This window comes from Pleurodeles waltl, chromosome 7, assembly GCF_031143425.1.
Source record: "Pleurodeles waltl isolate 20211129_DDA chromosome 7, aPleWal1.hap1.20221129, whole genome shotgun sequence".
In the NCBI taxonomy this organism is placed as follows: Eukaryota; Metazoa; Chordata; class Amphibia; order Caudata; family Salamandridae; genus Pleurodeles; species Pleurodeles waltl.
This window is the reverse complement of record NC_090446.1, coordinates 889,309,808-889,333,076: the sequence shown is the minus strand read 5'-3', so window position 1 is coordinate 889,333,076 and position 23,269 is coordinate 889,309,808. Positions and strand designations below refer to the sequence as shown.

Genomic DNA, 23,269 nt, shown 5'->3' with positions numbered 1-23,269 from the left:
CAAAGACGTGACAAGTGTGACTCACAGAGTCATTAGCCGATATAGGTGGATGCTTTTTGTAGACGTGTCACTAAGGAGGAAGTGTTGTCCAATATTTTCAATGGGTCCTCGTCACAGCCCAGACTGCACCGTCTTGCTCACTGGAGAGGAAACAGGTTGGAAGGCCCGATCACCATTGTTTATAGCTGGCAAGGCCAGAGATTCATCTTAACATCCATGTTCTGTTTGCCCTGGAGTAAAAACAAACATCAGCAGAATACAATAGAGAAGTTAACGATGTGCAGGATGGTGAAGGAAACTCGAGCCACGGAATCAGACCTAGAAACTTTAAAGGGCAGCTAATTCGTCACGATAAGCCCTAAACTCCGTGACAAGAAATACCATGTACCAAGACCCCTGGGACAATGACGTCTGACCTACACTGCGAGGTAGGAGCCAACATTGTCCTTCGGTAGGAGGCTCAACTGATCCCCATTCTACCCTTTCACTCTGCTGAAAGGAACCTAAATGTCCCGTTTTAATAAATAAAATGGGTCATCGACGCCTCTTGCTGAAGAAATCGTGGAGGTCATTATATACTGGCCACAAAGGGTCACCTCAACATCCCTCTGCTGTGCTAAAGAAATCATTGTAGACTATTGCACGGAGACCCCTCGTGGCCAATATCCTTCTGTCCAGCAGCTGACACGAAGACGCACACTGTTTACTATCGCAAGTATTTTGATTTGAAGCTTCTATCAATACACACTCAAACTACATCACAGAAAGATTATTCTGCTAGTTAACAGCTTTGAATGTTAAAATGTGTTTCCAAGAATTCTATGTGAATTTATTTTACGTCGTTATAAAACATTAACTGTTGCATTTGTATTTATTACCTTCAGTAAAACACACCTTTCCATTTCATTTTCACATTAAATATTGCCACTGTGGTCCCTTCCAGCCTCCTTCTATGAATTCTAATATATTAGGCTCCATCACTCTTTCTTAATGTCAGAATCTCCAGCAGCTCAATACATCACGTTAGCCCAGGCAGTTTTGTACAGGGCGATGTGCGACCCAGACTTCGAGTCTGGACCGTAGTGTTAGTGGGTCCCGAGTTCACCTCTTTTTGTGCGGAGAGACACTAAAGTGCCACGGTTATAGACAGAAGTGTGCACTGTGGGATGCTGTACTTCCCTCACTATGTCAAAGGATTATACTTTTCAATGTTGGTTGTTTTTCCAGGCAAAGGGTCGTGGCCTTGCAGGCCAAGCTGCATTGTACCTTTTCTGCTGACAGCAGTACTGTTTTACATAGTGGGTGGGTGGGTGGATGGATGGATGGATGGACAAACATATAGACAGGGTAACGATGAACGGCTGTGATGGAAAGATAGGTTATTATGGGCGAGATAACTATGTACAGCTGAGACTCTTGACACATTACATCCATTTTCTTTCTGTTTTATTCCCGAATAAAAGGCCTTAGTACCCTGATGTATGCCCCACAGCTCCATGCACGAGCAGCACAAACTGCACCTCACTGATGAGGTCCAGCAGGACCAAAGCATGCCTGGGATTACTAGTGATCAAGTGAAGAGGGGGCATGGCATGTCCTTTATGGGAAGAGTCTGATTTCATCTGGCAGCTCTGGATGGCTTGTCCCTTATAGGTCTTTACCAAGACTGATTTCACATGGCAGATCGGGTTGGTCTGTCCCTTATGGGGAGTTCTCAAGACTGACGTCATATGATTGGCTACTTTTTATACTGCAAAGTGATAGAGTGGCAGACATTTCATTCATTGTTTTATGCCAGTAATGTTCACTACATCCTCAAGTAGAGAGAATACAGAGTATTTAAAGTGAGCAACGCATTATCTCTGGTAACTCGTTGTTTATAAAACCAATGCATACGCAAGCAAGGGATACCTCAATACTATCCTTTTCTGCATAAAGTGCATAGCTCCATGGAATCCAGCTTTTAAAAGGATTTGTGGAAAATCCCCAATCCTGCTTTGCAAGATTATACATAATTCTGCCCTTTCATGCATCTGCCCACGATCAAGGACACCATATTGTCAGTGCACACAAAGAGAATGCCAGAAATCTGCCAAAGCCATGGTGCAAGATATTTTGCAGTTTGTGCAGAGTTTTGTGGGACCCTCCTAAACATTCTGTGGTATTATTCAGGGAATTGTTTTAGAAAACTGCACTCAGCCCTGTTGGCAGGAGTGAGTACTGAGCCCTGGGGTATTCACCTTTTAATGTCCTCCTACTCTGAGGCTTCTTCACTTTGTTGGTCTCCAGAATGAGCATCTGTAACACGTGCCAGCAAAAAAGATGCGGGAACACCCAGCGCAGATACACTGATGTATTGTCAAACGTGTAAGGAACACAAAAGGAATCCAATCACTTTTCGGTGTTTACCGGTGATAGATAACGGGTTTCGGTGGTTGGCATCACAGAAAACGGCTAGTGAGGCTTAAAAGATGTCCTTTATATAGCTGGAGAATTAAGTCATCAATGGAAAGTCTTCGGTAGAAAACTCGACACCGGGATTAGAATTTCAGAAGCAGACGGTGCTCGGAGTAACAAGTGTCAGGGTAGAAAAAAAGACACCGTCAACCATGAGATTACACAGCAAACACAAAGAAAGAAAACAAACCCCAGTATCCAAATAAGAAAAGCCACCAGCCAGGGCTAGGAACTGGTAACTTGCAAATGCATTAGGCTTGACCTCTAGAAGCGAAAGCAGCATGTTAAACTAAACAAAAAATACATAGGAGAAAGAAAGAGAGGAGACTTCAAAATCCCTGAAGAATCTTGGGTTACCATAAAGGCACCACACGCCTAAACGTCCTGCAGTCCTAAATATAAAGCAGCAATGAAATTACAAAGCAGAAACGTAGCACTGGGTTGTGTATAATGTTTCAGAGGGAGCAGGGAGATGAAGGTAATAATGATGACCTGTGCATCTGTTCCAACCACTGGGTCGTGAGTATTCTCCTCCCCGTTTCACCTGTGAAACGCTGACAACAGCAGGGAATGCGAGTCTAGTCATTGCTTGTTCATCTGTGACGCGTGCCATTCAGGAGACGTGCGCTCCATTCCTGGAAACACCTGTACATCTGTGACTAGTACCAGCATGGAAACGTGCAATGTGCCCCAGTGCTACCTGTACATCTTCTGCACCAGCCGGGGCCTATGTGTTCTTCTTGAAAATACCTGTGCGAGCTTGGAGATGTGCTTCCTTTCATAGTGTCAAGTGTACATCTGTATAACACATGACGGGTGGGGGTGTATTCTAGTCGTAAGAACTAATTGTACATCTGCAGTTTGTACAGGTAGATAATGTGCACTCTTTCATAGCGACGTCTCTATCAACCAGTAGCCGATGTGTGCTCTTTCATAATAGCAACAGCATATCTATAGAAATAGGGAAGGGGGCAGACGGGGGAACTGAGAGTAGAGGGTATTCCCAAGAATGTGTGCCAATCTGTTCCTTGGACCTGTAGGGAAATATATCCACCTTTGTGATGTCACTTGCGTTAAACGTCCGGAACGACTCCCTTTTTCTCTGCCTTACCGCGCATGTGCTGAACAAAGGATATGTGTGGTTAAGGCAGAGAAAAAGAGTGCATCTGGAGATGACGCAGTCAGGTAAGTGGGGCTGGGGCACAGGGGTAGTTTTTAGGGGTGGGGGTTGGTTTTTTTTGTTAGGGGCAGTGAGGGGTGGTCAGGGCAATTTTGTTTTTAGGGTGGGGTAGTTTGTTTTTTAAGGGTGGGTGTTGGGGGGTTGTTTTATTTTTTATTTTTTAGGAGTGGGGGTAAGGAGTCAGGGTAATTTTGTACTTAGGGGGGGGGCAGGTTAATTTTGTTTTTAGGGGTGGGTGTGGGGTAATTTTATTTTTAGGCCTGGAGGTAGGCTGTTTTTAGGGCAGGTGGGGGAGGGGGGTGGGGTCAGGGAAGGCTTTAATGCTCCGGGTGGGTGTGGGGTTTCGGGGTAGTTGCTTTTAGGGACGAGCTTGGGGTACTTTTGTTTTTAGGGGTGGGGATCGGGATAGTTTGTTTTTTAGGGCGGGGTGTGGGTGGTTGGCGTAGTTTCTTTTTTGGGATGGGGTAGTTTTGTTTTTAGGGTGGGGATTAGGGTAGTTTTGTTTTTAGGGGTGGGGTGAGAGGGTTGGGTAGTTTGTTTTTAGGGGTCGGGGTATTGGTAAATGTATTTCTAGGGTGGGGTTGGAGGGGGGAGGGGAAGTTTGGTTTTTAGGGGTGGGGGTTGGGGTAGTTTGGTTTTTAGGTGTGGGGGTCAGGGAAGTCTTTAGCGATCAGGGTGGGTGAGGGTATAGGGGTAGTTTTTAGGGGCGGGTAGTTTTGTTTTTAGGGGCGGGGTCAGGATAGTTTTGTTTTTAGGGGCAGGGGTGGGGGTTTGAGTAGTTTGGTTTTTAGGGGCAGGGTAATTTTGTTTTTAGTGCAGAGTGGGGGTCGGGGTAGGTTGGTTTTTAGGGGTGGGAGTTGGGGTAATTTTGTTTTTAGGGGTGGGTGGGGGTAGTTTGGTTTTTAGGGGTGGGGTTGGAGTAATTTTGTTTTTAGGGGAGGGTTAGTTTTATTTCTGGGAGAGGGGTGCGGGGAAGGTTTTAGGGCTCAAGGTAGGTGGGGGTATCGGGGAAGTTTTTAGGAGCTGGGGTGGGTGTTTGGGTAGTTTTGTTTTTAGGGGTGGAGGTTGGGGTAGTCTGACTTTTAGGGTGGGGGCGTGGTAGTATTGTATTTAGAGGTGGATGGGGGTCAGGGTAGTTTTGTTTTTAGGGGTGGCGGTCGAGTAGTTTTGAATTTAGAGGTGAGGGTTGGGGTAGTTTTATTTATAGGGGCAGTATGGGGTAGTTTTGTTTTTAGTGGTGGGGTGAGGGGTCATGGTAGGTTTCAGGCCTCAGGGTGGGTGGGAAATCAGTATAGTTTTCGTTTAAAGGTTGGGCGGCGTCAGGGTAGTTTTGTTTTTAGAGGCGGGGTTGAGGTCTTTTTTTTTTTATAAGGGCGGAGGTGGGGCGGTTGGGGTAGTTTTTATTTTAGGGCGGGTGGGGGGTGGTTGTTTTTAGGGCAGGTGCAGGGTCAGGGGGGTTTTGGGCTCAGGGTGGCCTGGGGTGTGGGGGTACTTTTGTTTTTAGGGGTGAGGGTTGGGGTTTAGGATAGTACTGTTTTTAGGGCAGGTGGGGTGGTCGGGTAGTTATGTTTTTAGGGCAGTGGCATTGTAGAACCATGCATGCAGTTCCCACACATGCTTTTACAATGAACATTTGTTGTAAATATATGCATGGTAAAGGCATTTGTGGTAACAATGAGGTCGTTGTTCAGGCATGCATGGTTTGCGCATTAGTTGTTCCATCACAGAATCCTAACCGGGAAATGCACACCCCTTTCATAAGGAAAGTGTGGGGGAGAGGTACTGCATAGCCTCTGGTAGCACTGACACGCGTACTATGTTATTCTTTTACCTGCACACCTGTAGGAAGCAGCAATGGAAAGTGAATTCCGTTTTGAGACTACCGGCTCATCGAACAGGCTGTACCAGCACGAAAATGTCTGCGTTCTCCCAGTGGTAAAGGTACATGTGACGCATCACCAGGGGTACGTGTCCTACATTCCTGAAAATACCTATACTTTACTGGTACCAACGGGAAACGAGCACTATTTCACAATGTTACGTGTACCGTGCTCGGAGATCTGTACTGTACTAAGCAGTACCGGCTCTTCTATAACCTAAGAGGGTGTACAATATATTCTGGGCAGTTACTGAACCGTGCGCGTCATCCTAAACATCACCTGTGGCTGCCGTATGAGGAGTTAAAATGTGCACTCTCTTCTTGCGAATACCTGTACATCTTTCAGCTCGTACCACCGGTCCCCGTCTTCGGAGTGCCGGTACAATGAACGAGCCGGAAGTGTGGGCTGTACCGAGCAGCACCCGGATATCCACAAACTGTTCCGGCGCGCTGCTGAAGGGCGGGGGGTGGTGCGTTGTTGGCACTGCCCGTGTTCTGTACCACGGCAGCCCACAAACAACGTAAGGCACATAATGTATGTACTGTTCCCGAACTCCGCCCCCGCACCGAACCCTAACAAAAAGCAGCTTTGTTTTCCTGACTCCAGCAGCACATGCGGGCACAACACAGCGCTCCCACTCACCTGGCAGGGGGCACCAGATATGGCGGCGAGGAGTGTAGGCGTCCCCTCCTCCTGACGCTGGTGCGAGCAGTGAAGAGGCGCTGACGAATAGCGGCCGCCTCTCTCGGATTCCGCGTCAGTCCACCTCGTAATAGAGCGGTGTGCGTCAGAACATCCGTGAGCACGTCTGGCATCAAACCCTCATGAGGCCGTTCGACCGACGGGGCAGACTGCCACAATGCACCTGAAAGCTGGCACGTGATGGCAGCCCCAGACGGTCCATCCTGGGAGGCTCCCGGGCCCCCTGTTTAGACGGTCTCCAGCTTTATCCTCAGGAATTCAGACACGCGCCAAAGGGACTCAGCCACAAGATGCACGGATCAAGAGACATACAACAGGAGCCGAGAGGCTGGTCAAAGGAATGCAGGGGAGGCAGTAGGGGGTCAAACACAGTAAAATACAGACATTAGCTGAGCGTGCTCGAGCAGCGAATAAACTCATCCTTTGCAAGAAGCGAACCACACTCAAGTTGCAAAAGCCCAGGCTACAGGAAGAAACCACCAGTTGACACTACGGTTAATTAGATATGACGTTTTCAATTCCCCTGCAGCAAACCCCACCCCAAAAGATCCCCTGCGTGTCTGATGGTTTGGTCTTGGTGCTCCCTAATCAAAAGAATGGCCGTACACCTGACTCAAGGCCCCTTGGAACAAACGAGGCTGCTCAAGGGCAAGGGGAACATTGTCCTCAAAGTGGGGATCACAAAATCACTTGCCTTGGGTCTTTACCTTTTCTAGGTGCAGAATGGCTGTCCCCATAAGAGAAATCTACTTCTCCTTATTGTAAATGTTCAGCCGGTGCAGTACACTTTTCTCCTCACCATGATGTTGGCTGCGTGTGTAATAAGACGGTGGGCGTGTAAGTGAGAGAAGTTGTTTTAAATGAGTGATGTTAATGGTGGTATTTCTAAAGTGAGACTTCACTTCTTGGGTAGTGACACGCAATACCTTGCAACAGAATGAAAGCCAACATGCGAGGCCACACAAACCATCAGGTAATTTACAAGACGAACACAAGACAATATTCATGTGAATGTATTCCAATAAATGTGACAGAGACAGCTTCCCTGAAGGGTGAAATGGGGAGGGAAAGGACACCATCTAGGAAGTTAGGAAAAAAACAAGAAGGTGGATTTCAAAGTCAGACATGCAAAGGAAGGTTGTTCCAGAACATCGGTCCATATACAGAGGGGTGCTGTTGGAGTGTTTAATTTTGGGAGTCTTTTGGTACCATACCATTGGTGTGAATCTGTTCCTAATAGTGTTTGCTGTTTAGAAAGGCAAATTAGCGAAGGCTTACGCAATCCATGTGACTTATGGATCACCCAACAGGCTTTAAAGTGGGTCTTGGCAGTGAGAGGAAGAATATTCTAGCATTACTTCCATGAACTAAGGATATAAGCTGGAACTTTACTCTAGAAATTTGAAGGCCCCACCGACTCGACCTGTGGAACATCTGAATTGGTAACTTGCATTTGTCATGCCTCCTCCAGCCGTAGATCAAGTCTGAAGTTCTAACCATGGCTCTATCACTATCTGCCACCTGGTGCCTAGAAATGCAACCAAAGAGGAAATTCCCAGTGAGCAAAAGGTAATCAGAGCACACAATGTATTCTCCTGCCAGATAGGGTGGAGAACTATAGCAAAGATGAACGAGCATTAGCACAGCCAACTGACTGCCAGAATATTGGTTTCACCAATGCTTGTTTTGTCATTTTGTTAGGGGATCGCACAGACCTTATCTATCTATCTATCTATCTATCTATCTATCTATCTATCTATCTATCTATCTATCGCAACACACTGCCAAACTAGCCCCTAACACTAACACAGGGGTCTTCAAACTGGGGGTCGGGCCCCCCTAGGGGGGCCTCAAGTGGTCCCAGGGGGCGCGCCAGACTCCGGCCAAAAGAAGCATTATACAGATAACAGGCCTTTGTTTTAAGAAGAAGCATGTTATTACATTTTTTAAAAGGTAACAGTACTTAACTGCAATGTTTAAATAGGTCTAGACATATTAAACATTGCAATCTTTATAAAATAATTGTGTACAATCCCGTGGGGAGGGGAAACTCCCCTTGGTGAGGTCAATCTCCTCTATGACTGAGTAACCTTTTGTTAACATTGGGACTGACCCTTTCCTCAGCCATTAATCTCTCTAGGTTTCTTCTGGATATGAAAAAGGGTCCCAAACCTCCCCTGAACTTGTGTGCTGAAAACAGGCCCGAGCCGTAGAAGGCATCACCCCTTCCCTGACATACTAAATGGATTCCCTGAGGCATCCAAGCAAGTGAGGTATAACGATGCTCAACCCTATTCATCAGTGGCAGAAACATATTCAACAAATGCTACAATGCAAAATAATACCCTGAAAGAGTAGGTGGAAAATAGATTCAGAACAAATAGGACAGCACTAATGACTGACAAAAGTGAATAAGCATGAAAAGCGGAGTGTTAAATTAGAACTTTAAATAAAGAACAACAGAGATGTGGCAAAACCGAACTGCAAACCCCTAAAATACAGAGAACCCACCACTTGGCAACAACCTATCCTAAGAAAGCCAGATTAACTAAACAAAAACGAGCCACCCTGACATGGCAGGCAACCGACTGAAAGTCAGGAGACGAGACAGAAATACAGGCCACTTTGAAGATGATTGTTCACCTTTAATGAGTCAGGACACCAACCCCAACATATAAAACAAACTATGTAAAGCAAGCATCTGCGAGTCAGGCCAAAGGCTACATGATACACGTCAGGCAGACATTGGGACATTATGGCAGCCCAAGGATGCCATGTCAACCACAAGAAGACAACAATCAATCCACAGGACATGATGTAAAAAATGCACGCCAAAAGAAAAGAAAGACACAAACAATAAGATATATTGCTAGTCACTGATCCGTAGTTAGTCGGGAAATATAATGAAAAGAACTACAAAGTAGATGAAAATACAGCCAATACAAAACCAAAACTAGCAATGAACAAATCGGCAGATGCTTAGACAGCCCTTAAAAGACAGATAGTGCCATATTGTGAGGTGACCCCAATAGGCACATTGAGAAGTGGAAACCAAAAATACAGGGAAAACAGTACCTTCAAAACTTCATCAGAATTCAATACAGACAACCAAAAAGAGAAACAGCGCACACACAGAGAGACAGCAAAGCAATGACATGATAAATAGGAAGTGGCTCTCTCCACAGCTTGCTGAATGAGAACACAATTGTTGCTTGGTGATTTGGAAAAACATGCACAGAATAAATAAATACCAGCAGAGATGAGCATGAAAAGGAAATTCGCATTTTTGTGAATCCTATGCACAGACGGATCCGGACAAACTGCTGTTTCCTTCGATTCCTTGGTCAGTCTATTTTACATTTCAGATTTGGGTGAATGATGGGCACATAATCTAGTAGCCCATACTGTAAATACTCTGTGCTTGTGATAAATACAAGAGCAGGGAAGCAGATGGCCCAGCACTCCAACGTATACTCCCTGGTAAGCCTGCCCCTAGACCACGAGGACCCGACTTACCACCAGAGGCTAACAGCCTCATGGTGGTGTTGGCTGGTGTTCCCTCTCTAGAATTGGGTGAAAATGAGAACTATCACTCACTCAAGAGGAAAACCATTAAATGGTTGAATTGGAATAGACCTCTTCCAGCTCACCTCAACAATGAGATCATTATGGTAAGAAGGGTACCATGGTTGGGGAAGTCGGGGAAATCAATAGCAGGGGACTGTATCATTGTGTCTTTCCGAGACCCTGGAACAGTACTATACATTTGTGCTGGGTCAAATAGATCATTAGATTCTACCATACAGACTTTGCCAGTTTCTTTCTTTTTCCCTCCCATTCGCTTGCACCATGACTTGTCACAAGGTAACTGGACAAGGGTGGAACGAAGATCTAGACACAGGGTATATGCTCCACGTCCAGTTTATCGACCTTCGGAGACTCCCTTTTTGGACCACAATCGTTTTAATTGTCTGAAGGGTCTGGATGGTGTGGACTGACTGCCCCCAAACCCGAACTCAAATCCTGTGACCTTGGATAATGGTCCCAGTAAACTGCCTGATCCGGCTGAACCCACTTCTGAAAATGCCCCTGGTAGAGCAATTGGTGTAGTTTCTGGCTTTGGTACTGGCTCTTCCCCCCATTCCATCCCTGCAATCTGTTCTGTGGCTTCTCCAGCGCACATGAGACTAATTTGGTGGAATGTGGCTGGTTTAGCCAGCAAACTGGGCACCCAAGATTGGATAACTTACATTGAGTCCGGGGATGTTTGCATGTTCCAAGAGACTTGGGCAAGGGAAGATTACAACCATCAAGGTTACGAGTCATTTTCCATCTCGGCTAGGTGGGAGGGTAAGGGCCGCCCCTCTGGTGGACTTACAACTTGGGTGGCTTCCCACTTAGGATGTCAGGCTTCACGCCTACCGGTGCCATCAGATGATATCCTAGTGGTTTTATTAGCCTGGCCGAACCTAGCGAAACTAGCCCTGATAAATATTTACTCTAGGCCAGTGGGAGCTTCGCGTGAATCCCCCACTATAGAGGAGCTTTCAGTATATTTAGCGGAAATGCCAAGAGATATCCCTTACATAGTGGGAGGGGATTTAAATTCCCATTTCGAGCCGTTGGTCGGTCTCGTAGAGGGATTTCCCATGGAAGAAGAGTTCAGGTGGTCAGTACCCTCTGTTGTAGCACCTTCCCCAAAGGCATGGACGCCTGTGGCTTTGCAGATTACTGCTCTCACCCTAAAGCATGGAATTAGAGCCTGCAATGGACGTATTAAGTCTGATGTACCAAGCAAAAAAACGTACAATAGAGTGGGAAGAGAGTCCCGCTTGGACTATGCTCTTGTACAGATAGTGAACTGGTCTTCTATCCTGGACTTTAGGGTGGTGGAGAGACTGGATAGTGACCATAACGCCCTTGAACTCGATCTTAGCCATCCTGGGCCAAAGGCCTCCACAACAACCATGGGGGAGTCCAAACCTGAACTACTATTAGACAATAACAGGAGAAGAATCAGGTGGGATAAACTAGCTACGAGCCAAGTGAAACTTTCGAAGCTCTACGCAGGTTTAATCCCCATTTTGAAAAAAGTGGGAGAGCTAGCCAACGATGTGGGCAATATAGCCCACTATGAGAAATTATACCAGGCTCATGAGGACCTTATAAAGGGAGCGGCCTCTGAGCTTTTTACCAGGGTCCAGAATCAGAAGAGGATCCAACAACATAACTCCTTATGGTATAATGCAGTCTGTAGGAAGGCAAAGGGAGAACTCCTCAGATGCATCAAGGAGGGAACAGATAGAGAGAAGCTGCGAGAAAGTAGACGGGCTTATAAAAAACTGGTCATCCATGCTAAAACCGAATGGGAGGAGAACCAGTGGGAGGAGCTTACCACTTCCCTCGCAACAAGAGACCACCGAATGTTTTGGAGAGTAGTAAACGGGGGGTCGGGGAACCTCCATTCGGCAATAGAACCAAATATTGCAGCAGGGGTGTGGCTGGCACACTTCCAGTCTCTCTACAGTTCCGAGCAGGGAGAAACTAAGATTGATTGCGGTACTGGACTGGTAGAGTATGGCGGGGATTTGATAACAGTGGGGGAGGTGAAGGTAGCACTAATGGGACTTAAAGCTGGAAAGGCGCCAGGATTGGACGGCCTGCCCGGGGACCTGTTCAAGCAGGAGCCTGGTGTTTGGGCCCCCTATCTGGCTGCAGTGTTTAATGGAGTTTTGTGTGGCATGGAAATTCCGAGTACTTGGCTGGGGGCAGAGGTGGTTCCTATATTTAAAAGGGGCTCGCCCCTGCTCCCAGCCAACTACAGACCAATCAGTCTAATTGACGTGTCACAGAAGCTGTTTGGCAGGATACTGCTGAATCGGCTTCAGGACTGGGTGGAAGAAACGGGTGCCCTTAGTCCGTATCAGGCGGGATTTAGAAAGGGAGTTTCTACAGTGGACCAGGTTTTTCGTCTGAACGTTATCTATTGGAGGGCAGCAATATTGGAAGGGGGTAGTTTATACACTATATTTGTGGACCTGAGGGCTGCGTTCGACCTCGTGCCCAGAGGGAAACTCTGGAGTGTTCTGGCTGAGATGGGGGTCCCCCCAGACATCCTGATAATTTTAAAGAGATTGCACCATAATAACTATGCCCGGGTCAGGTGCGGGAAACATGGGGAATTAACAGACAGATTCCCCGTTGACAGGGGGGTTAGACAGGGCTGTGTATTGGCACCGACCCTGTTCTGCCTCTTCGTCAACGGGGTAATCGCCCATCTCAATGGAACTGAATACACTGATGCCCCAAAATTGAATGGCGGCAGGGTGCCTGCAATCATGTTTGCAGATGACGCCCTGCTGCTGTCCAAAACCCCCATGGGGATACAGAGGATCCTTGATTCTTTTGTGGCTTTTTGCACAGATAGGGGGTTAGAAATCAATGCTAACAAAACCAAGTTTATGGTTATGAACCCAACCCCAAGATCACGCCCGAACCCCTTACTGGGAGCTTCACATTTAGAGAGAGTTTCCACCTTTGAATATCTAGGTGTAACGTTGAATGAAACCATGTCCTGGGGAACTCACCAGACTAGGGTTAACCTTAAATTAGTGCAGACCACTGGCGGCATTGCTCGGTTGATGAGAAGCTCCACATATCGACCGCTGGGGCCGCTTATCCAGATATACAAGGCACAGGCTAGAGGAGCTCTGATGTACGGGGCGGAACTGTGGGGTCACACAGCTTCCTGCAGTTTGTCTATAACTGAGAACAACTTCATTAGACAGATAGTAGCACTTCCGTCCAGTACTCCGCTCCTCCCCCTGAGGATGGATCTGGGTCTGAGACCAATAGCAGATGAATTAGGTCTCAGACCCATAGTCTTCTGGCGAAGGCTATGGAGCACCGAAGAACTCTCTTCTTATAGGGCGGAACTGAGGGAGTTTTTAACCCACCCTAAAGCCCTACAGATCCCGTGGATAAAATATATAAAAAAGTCCTGTATGGGATTGGGCCTCCCTGACCTGTGGTCGGATCCAGCTAACGCCTCACTAAGGATCCCACGAAGAGCTTTGGTCAGTGCTTACCACGAGCAGAAATTAGCTATGGCCCTAGACTGCAAGAATGAGGGGTCATTAACATCTGTATTCGCGCAAAGCAAGGACTCATACCGTTTGGAGAGGGTTCTGGATGCTATGTCTCCTGTGCTGGCCAGGAAGCTTTTTCTCCAATGGAGATATGGCACATTGCCTCTGCGATCTTACACCTGCTCCTGGTCAACACTGCCATCTACCAAGCTATGTCCGACATGTGTGGGAGCAGAGGAAAGCGATCTGCATGTGGTCTTGTTTTGTCCAACTTACATGGCCGCCAGGAAATATTGGCTCCTACCACTTATTAGAAACCTTGGTTTTAGGGAGTACCTCCCGGTGTACAGAATTTTAAAAACTGATGTTTCAGGTCCAATTGTGTTTGCACTAGCCAAATTCCTTACCAATGTCTGGCATACTCGTACCCGTATTTTAAAGTTGCAGGCTCCTATCTAATTTTAAGTTTTCATTTCAATTGTATGGTCTTTTATCTGATGTGTTTCCTGTTTACTTTCCCTTGATGGTTTTACATGTTCATATGTGTGTTTTTTGTGTACATCTTTTATGGCCTAATTGGCCGAAATAAAGAAAAGAAAGAGTGCTACTTTGAAAAGTATAAGCCACATTTCCATTTCTTTCCACTTATGTCACCATCATTAAAAAACGGTCAGTAACTCCTTGAGGACCCTTACGTTTTTGGGGGGAAATAGCAGGCTTACGTTTTTTATTCTTCACCTACTTGTCAATATCTGTGCACTGCTTCTTCTGTGGCTTTGTTGCAGTACTTGAACCGACACCGTGTTCGGATGTGTTGTCACCAGAGTTGCAGACTGAAATGTGTCCCCTTGTGTACAGCAACATTATACACGTGTAATATGCAAACATATTACCCCCAGGGATTTTAGAAAAAAGGTAAAAGGTCTCTATCTCTATACCTTGTACTTCCACTATATTTTTTTTTTTTAACGTAAACAGGATGCATTTTGTTTTAGAAAAATAAATTACATCGAAATACATACATAGAAAACATTATTTCAGTACCAAATCTTTTGATAGATATTGGGCTAGGTGTGTTCGGGGATAGGCTTCCATCAGATAGGGAGCCAGTTTGGCTATTACTCCTTAAATGTCACCTTTCATTTATAATAAAAATGAAGTAATCCAGGTAAACCTTATGAAGCCATTAATTGCAAACATTTGTTTTTGTACTTTAGAGTAGCTGAAAGGGATTGATGCCTCAGAAGTGTGAGTTAAGTCCATTCATTGCTTTCATTCACTAATTATTTGACATAGTGGAAACGAAATTGTTCAAAAGAGAAATAACCCTCAGTGTTAAAATGCAAGTATGGAGAGCCCTTTATGTAGGCGTCGTCGCCTCCCAAGAGTCTCATATAATCAATGCCTAGAGTATAAAAGCTGTATATAGAACAGGAGGAAGGCTTCAAGGAGCCTACAATAATCGCTCTGTTTATTTACAAGCCTATTATACACTTTTGCTCTCACATAAAGTATTTTACAGGGATGTTGCATAAATTCAATGAACTATATAATCAGGGCAGATACTGCCTTGCTTCGAGGAACAATAAAAATGTCAGTCCATTTCTGTAATAATATTTTGCTACCTCGTCTGACACTTTTTCCACTGCATTTGGTACTCGGCAATCAGAAAGTTCTCACTTGCCTACAAGATGATATTTTCAATTGCCCATGGTCTAAAAATGCACCCCTGAAGCATCTGCAAGCCGGTTTCTTTGTTAGGTCATAGGCATGTACGCGCATCCCACTCACGCAACATATTGGAGCATGGATTCTCATGGTATAAAGCAGAGGTATATTAAAATCCCCACACTGTTTATGGTCACTCTTGTGGGCTTTCAAGGGGTCTTTTTTCAACAATTACCAAATGTGGGAGGACAACCTTTCAGAGTGCTGCTATTAGGCAGTGGGTCCATGAGTTCAACCAATCTTGAACTCATGGACCCACTGCCCAAGGCCCTAGTCTTGGGAAACACAGTGGCATTCGTTCCACGCATTTCTGCTGATCGCCACAAAAGTGATAGAACCGGCAACTGTAGGAAATCGAATGGGGAAGAATGTGTTAACTAAAAGCTCTGAAAAGAGTACGTGTTGTGACGTTTGACATCTCAGAGGAGAGAGAATCTGTCTCACTAAGGCAGCTCGCTAGTCCCTTCCAATATCCTCCATGATCCAATTAGATGGAAAGAGCAGGAAATGGCTGGATGGACTAGGCAGCAGGCCCAATGCAGTTAGTGCCCGGGCCGAGAGAAGGGGGGGTTAGCTGGGGTAGGCCAGCTGAGCCGCACAGCTTTCTGGAGCCCCATCTCCTGAAAATGAGATTAACTGGCCATGCTAAGGAGCTGATAATTCAATTAGGATTGAGCAGATGCTGCCACGCCTGATGTCAGGTCGTGGTCACATCCAGCGTGAAAAAGCAAAACTCTCCCGCTGGCTGATCCCCAACCCTTACCCGTACAGTGATAAAAAGACCCTTAGTTGTTCTGACTATGCTGGCAGACATGATCCAACAGTCACTGGAACAATCTGGGCAGTGCCATGGAATACCATTCTCTAACAAGCATGCTGCTGTTCCAAAAAAAACCTCCTTAAGCGTGCTGGTCTACTGCGACCTGCCATGCGCCTTTCTTCTAAGCAAACATTGCTATCCTTTATTAACAGTTCAATGGGTTGAGTTATGGTTCATGCCTTCAAGTCCGCAATGGTGAGTCCCTTTTCAGTATAAGCCTGGAACTTATGCTCCACTGACAGTATTCTGTGGTTTCTGGATTATCCTTCCCAAAATTCCTTTACAGGCACATCTAATATTTTACAGTCTCCGTAATTCAGGAGGTGCAGCAGAGCTTCCCTTTTGGGAATTAATATCTTCTCATGTCCATTGTAATACTTCCCTCGCATCATTGCCATTTCAAAAGCTATACCTTTATCATCCTTCATCCTGCATCTTGTCACTAATTCATCAGAGAGGTCGGCCCCTCTTGGGGCACAAGCAGAAGTGAAGTCCAGTGGATAAAGTGACCACTCTCAGGATGGGAGAAGATGGAACGCAACCTTTAGGTAAAGGAATATTGTAAAAGTAATTGTATAGCATCTATACATTTTGATAACAAGCACTTCGGGAAAACACACTAAGTGCACTAGATGGCATGAGTAAAGTATTCAAAATAAAGCAGTTTCGCTCAGGAGAAAGCAGATGCAAAAATCAAATCCTGTCCACTGAATTACTTTGAGCCTACCACCAGCACAGGAACAAGCGTGTAGGTTCTCTCTCTTCATGCCCAGAGCAGAGTGTAAATAAATACATTAAAAAACATTGAACATTTTTTTTTAAACTAATTTAAAAATTAGTGTGCTCCACCTAACCTAAACATCAGCACAGGGTTGAAGCTACTGACATCTACCAAGGCCAGCAATTGGGAGGGGGGCACCTTCAACATTAGCATAGGAGCTAAGGGCTCAAAGACAAGGCCCTGCAGAAGGATGGCTCACTCTTACTTCCCACCTGTAAAGGACCGTGTACTCTCAGCAGCATTGGTGGGCCCTGCTCAGTCTGACACCAGAATATAACTATCTGGGTTCTCTTCAAAGGTGAAACATGGAACAGTCTATGCAGAAGTGTCCAGAACCCAGATGCTAGATTCTTACATTACCTACCCACTATGGACATGAGTTAGATTACATTCACTATTTATATATTTATTTTATGGCTATCCTAAAAGCCTAGTTTGGGTCTGGCCCTGCTGTTCCTTTATTAGGGTCCCTTGATCTGAAGGGACTCAATACCTAGGCGAGCATTACAATATGCCTCACTACATAGGGGGTAAGAGCAGTTTACCGATAAAGTCAAAACAGATGTAATCTCATTTCAGTAGTCCGGAGTATATCCGAAGGTCAGATTTATGATCACTCTGCATGGTTCTGGTATACTAACCTATCAAAGTAGGGACAGAGCGTGACTTCTTCCTTGACCATTATCTCACAGATCAACCTATTCCCAAAATCTGTTTTCATTTTACCTCTTGTGCAAAGTATTATAGCAGTCCATGCAGCAATATTGTTACGTCTAGATTGCAGACCTTGTATGTCTCCAAGAATTTCAAACAATCTCCTAAGAGAATTCAAAATACTCAAATTGATACCGCATGCTTGGTAACCAGAGAAGGAAGATCAATGCACATCTTCCAAGTATCGCGGGCTCTGTGCCAACTTCCTATTCCAATGTCTATGAATTTCCTACAGGTTGGTGCATACAGTGGGGTCCAATTTTTCTGACTTCCAGACTCTGCAGACTGTTCAGGAGCTTTTGTGAATTCTGTCACTACTGTAATCCATTCTTCCAGTGAGGCAAGCTGGTTAACAGGTTGTACTCAGTGGAAGTCACCATGTATGGATTTCGTATTCTCTTACCCTTTGCCCCATGCCCAGTCATCACCCTCTTGTGAACAATTTAAAATGCATATCTTCCACTCCTAATCCAGAGTTTGTCCAATTGGTGCAAATGAATCTCTCTTACTTGTGCCATGAGGCTAGATACAGCAGTTAGTAGCTGATTTTCACAGTAATGTTCTACCTTCACTTTAGTCAAAAGCCAAGATCACCCCAATATATGTAATCGTGTGTTGGGGAAAGACTCTGTGAGAAACGCTGTTATTTGTCATTCTAAACACGACTTTTAGGTTTTACCTACATCACACCCACATAACCATAATTTGCTGCTACTTTTCCCTGCACAGTTTAGGATTGCAGCCGTCCATGTTGATTTGAAGGAACTTTTCAGTTTCTTATACCCCTCTTTAGCAGTTGAAGTTGTGCTTGGAGGTGTGCAGGACTCCTGGGGTGTTCCATGGGGAAGGACATTTGCTATGAGAGATCTGTCTTTAGAGGAAGTTGTTACATCTTAAGCAGACTGTTTTACAGAGCACAACTTAAAACACTTGCAAGCCAAATCTTGAATACACTTGCTTTCAAGGAGAGTCACAGGTGCATCCTTACAGAAAGCTCCTCCAGTGAGGTCCTATGGTGGATCTAGGATGAGTCCCCTGGAGAAGCACGTCTGCACACTACGCCCAAGCCCAACACCTACTTTAATTGTAATTATGTGGATAATAGGACTAAAATAGGTTCTTTTCTCTGAGACTATGGGTGATTAAAAGGGTTATTATTTACACAGCTAACAGGTTGGGACCAAATGAGGCTACTAATCTCATTAGATCAGAAAAAGAAAATACTGCTACCAAACACAGTGGTGCCACCAAACACAAACAGTTGGGTGAAAAACAGACCGAACACCCTCCCGGCCTTACCATTCTCAGGATGCTCCATTTCACCGATGCTGCCATCAGGGGTTGTGCGTTCGTAGTGGTCCTCTGGCAGCGCCAAGGGCCCAATGCGGGGCCCCGATGACGACTTGCTGCTGGGAGTCTCGGACTCCTCCAATCCGCTATCGTAGTAACTGTGCTGGGAGGGGTCCTGCAGGTCTGGCGCCTGGTTGGTAGTGGAGAATGTCACTCGCCGATGAGGTAACTTCGCACAGTTAAATGAAAAGAAAAAAAAAGGAAAGGGAGGAAAGAAAAGGGACGGAAAAAAAGAAAAGAAAAATGTTTTGGTAAACTGGACATTTTTAGGGCTTTCAAAAAAGAAACGTTTAATGCGCCAAGGTTTCATAGGTCAGTGAACAAAATCACAGTTTACGTTCGGATATTTATTTGAGGTTTCACATGAGGCACCCTTATAGTATTTCACGGGAATATTAACCTGCCTTCCCTCATCTGGCACCAAGCGCCTCTCGCGTAATTCACAGAGAAATAAAGCCATCCACTCCCTCCAGGGCACCGGTTCCCGGCGTATTTCAGCGGTGGCAAATGGCGCATCTGCAGAAACTTCTTGCTTTCAGAGCAGTTTTGCTCCTGGGAAATTTACGGTTGGTGGCAGTGTTGAGAAATATAGCAGGTCAAATTCCTCTGACATTTGCCGGCTGGCACTAGAAAGCTGCTGTCTCATTTGGGCCCCCTGTTCTGCCACACTTCCCTGCTAGGATGCAGGCTATAGCTGAGGACTGACCAGGAAAGGCACATGGGCCATTTCTAGTCTCTGCCTCTTGCACTGTGGGGCTGCTCTCGGTTTCCAGCCCGGCCCTACCGATGGCCATCTGCTGATCCACTTCCTCACATTCTGTATTCTGAAAGCCGGATCATCTACGGAACTGAGCAGTGCCCCTTCTCCCAATCCCCACCCCATTACTCTTCTTTCTCCAAACCCGTCTCCAGCTGTTGACCCATATGCACATCTGTCTATTACCAAGATATTTACATGAGAAGGCCGACAAGGGCTGTGCAGAAGGGAAGAGCTGAGATGGGGGATTGGGTGCAATATCCGAGCTACCAGGACATTCTCTGCTACCCTAATGCATATCTTGCAGGTGCACCTGTTGTGAGCAGATTCCTCTCATCATCACTACTGAACACTCTTTTCACCCCCCGATTTATCCCGTTCCTTCACATGTTCTCTTCTCATTAACGCATACCCTTCCCCTTCTTGTCCCCTCCTCATCTGTGGTCTAAAGCCAGTTACCTACAGTGCCATATCGCTCAGAGAAGGTTTAAGCGTGTGAAAGTGCAGCCTAGTGAGGGAATGCACTTAGTGTTTAAAATGATGAGTGAGCTTAAAAATAAAAAAAGGTTCTAAGGTAGGCTTCCCAAGCCAACCACATTATTTGATTCTTGACAATATCACGTTTTTGCTTCATTGTGTGGGTGCTTTTCAACGCAGGCTACAGACTACTAAGTGCCATACAGACACTGGACACTTAGAGGTCAAAACCCTTAAATGTTGTAATCAGCTAACACAGCTTCACAGTAGAGAATATAAGAATGGACACCCCTCCCCCTGCAACCCAACATGCAGCACACACCTCGCCCAACCCCCACACTCGCACAAGTGGCAAATTATCTTTGTGAGGAACAAGTGGGTACTCATTGTGGACCTCGAAGATGGGTCTGGGGAAGTGGAGAGGCAATGGCAACAAAGAACACCGGGAGAAGAGCTCTTAGAGGTCATTTGAAGGTAATTGGCAGCTCTTAGGACCACATTAAACCCGAATGGCAGGAGGGCAGCGCTCAGGAAATAGAAGAGGCCCCAACTCATCTTCACTTTGTCTCTCTCAGCTGCCCGGGCTCTCAGTAAGTGGGGGAGCCTTGTGTGTTTTGCACATTGCCCTTTAAGAGAAACAGCCAAACACAATGAATCCCTGGTAAGCATTCCAGCGCCCTGGCACCTTCCCCAAGCTCTTGCCCCCTCCCGCCTATTCACTGAGGAAGTGGACCCTTTTCAGCAATCCTCGTCCTTTCAGATGGAACTCTTGGGTCCATGAGAACACCCAGTGGGGCGCTCAAGTGGAAAGAAGCATGGACATACTTGTGGAGGGAAAGACGAGTTGCAGAAAAGTCTCTATCACTGCCACTTTCACATCTCAGGGGTGGTGAACAACTCTCTGAAACAAATCTAAGCCCACCTCTGTTCTCAGATTCAGACTAAGGCGGGCGGGCAGTGCAGGACTTACTGTCAATGGTATTGACGGGGCACTATTGCACGCAAGGAAATGGGTAATGCTCAGTTGGGCCACTGGAATTATGTGGCAGAGTTGACTAAATTATGCAGCAAGAAAAGGTAAATTAAATGGCATAATGTGGCACATTTTCAGATAGTATCAATTATTTTATCATTTTTGCCCATGATAACACTGGCTTGGCTTAGGTCTCACCTCATTAGCAACACTTTAACACCCAAATACATTATTAAGCTACTGAAAAATTACCAGTCAACCAATTAGAAGGGCCTTGTATTGCATCACAAAATGTAACACTGCTGTTTAGGTAACTTTTGATCAGTTTGAGCGAGAAACCAATGATTTTATGTGCAGTAGCACAATAATTATGCCGAAATCGCAGTAAACACAGAATCGCATAATTCTAGTTGCCCTGCTTTTAGAGCTGGGTGTTGAACTATAATAAGGTGGAGTGGGTTCTTTCACACTCCAGAACCCTGATGCCACTACACCTGCTGTGCCTGTGGGCTGCCTTAAAGGGTAACGGAGGGATTCTGCACAAAAGGCAGAGCATTGCTTCAAAGTAACCGATATTTCAGACTTTCTGATGTGCTACCGCCTCTTCCCCATCTCCTCTGGTCACACTTGGTGGCACCTTTGGCATTGCTGAAGATTCTAATGCGACAATTCACATTTGTGTTAATATTTATGGAACTGCATTTGTTCAGGCTGTATGGAAGTCAATGGCACTCTATCAGAAGTGCTGTTTCTAGACTTCACCAACCACACACCCACAGCTTTCAGAGCACTTTTACATCGTAATATTCTCTAGATGTTTAGCTAGAAGAGTCCTATTTTTACACAGTTTACAAATGCATCATCTATTGGTATAGTTACATACTTCTTTGGTCATAATAGTTGAATATTTAACATTTTCAAGCACTACTTTTATTCTTTTTGGTTATGAATTCCAAGAATTTATATGTTGTCCAGCTATTTGCCTCATGTCCTTCTCTTGCCCCTTGCTCTATGTTGCTTTTGCACCCATGTTTTTTCCCCGCACCGCTCGGTTGTGTTCACCCTCAATTGCTTCTCCCCACTCAACCAGCATTTCTTTCTCACCGCTGTGTTTCTATCCTCAGCTCTGTGTTCCTCTCTCCAGCCCATGGGCTTCTCTTTCACCCCTGTGCTCTACATTCCTCTCATATCGGTTTTACTTCCCACACCGCTTATGTTGCTTCTCCCAGCTGCGCCTTGTGTGTTGCTCCCGTCCTCCTCACCCTTCATGCTTTTTCTGACCCCCGTGTTCTTTCTTTTTGTTTTGAGCTCCATAAGAGTACATGTCTCCACCTCATGTGCTACTTCCTTACCCCTGTGCTCCGTTTTGCTCTCGCTCGTGCTGCAAGCTCGTGTGCTACCTCACCACCAAACTTCTGGCCTTCCCTGCGCTCAAAGCTGTCTTCTTACTCGTGTTACTCTCCACACCTCTATATTGCTCTCTGTTGTGCTCTGCTTTTCCCAGTCTCCAACCTACTCCTCTATGGCCCACTGTCTTTTTTTTGTTATTTTTTTGGGTGGATTAGGCAGCAAATTGCTAAGGGGCTCAAGCACTTTCACACTACTTTTTCATTTCTCCCCCCCCCCCCCCCACAGACCCAACTTAAATCAGAAAATTAAAAAAAAAAAAAAAAACACACAATTATGCAGGTGACCCTGTGTTGTGATGCATATGTGCACACACATCATGGCGCATGTGCTCACCTCCAAAGTGATGCAGCAGCTGCGAGCACATCATCCTGCTTTTTGTTTTGTATTCATTAATTTACTTTTGGCTATGTTGCAAATCGTAGATCCTCTAAGACATTCCCAAAATGCACCGGCAAATCCAGTAGGTCCCAAAATCAAGACCTACCGGCTTTCCCAATGCTCACTGTCTCTAGAGTCCCAGAGGACCTCAGCTGAGACATCTGGCTAAAGGCAGACTCAAGCCTTCTGCGGCTTACTGCCACCCTCACTGTATCTAGACTCAGGACATCAATTCACAAACTTTTGAAGGGAATCTGAAGTGAGGTCATGCATAGTTTGATCAGGGCTGGTGTGATAGGGACTGCCCACTGTCTCAATCTTAACCCCTCAACGATCTTTATTTGGTCCTTAGCAACTATGATACACACAGGGGCAAGGCCGGGAAACTACACAGTGTAAACATGGTTTCCACAACTCTGTGTACTCTCTTACTATCCTCTGGGTCTCTGACATTAGGGGTTGCATGAGCAGTGTAAAGTATCAGGGCAGGCCAGGGGCCTTGACTGTTGCCCCCAATTGATGTCCGTGTAGGAGTGTGTGAAATTCACCTTTGTATAATTACATGAAATTTCTG

The 23,269-nt window shown here is 45.7% G+C and overlaps 1 protein-coding gene across 2 annotated transcripts in view; it reads right to left on the bottom strand.

Moving 5' to 3' along the window:
* The window catches only part of PCDH1 (protocadherin 1), a 249,210-nt gene that overhangs the window by 73,618 nt on the left and 152,323 nt on the right, over positions 1–23,269 (bottom strand). For both annotated transcript variants that reach the window (XM_069199491.1, XM_069199490.1), the window contains exon 4: positions 18,650–18,869. In XM_069199491.1, the coding sequence (XP_069055592.1) occupies positions 18,650–18,869 (220 nt within the window). The remainder of the gene's footprint in view (positions 1–18,649; positions 18,870–23,269) is intronic.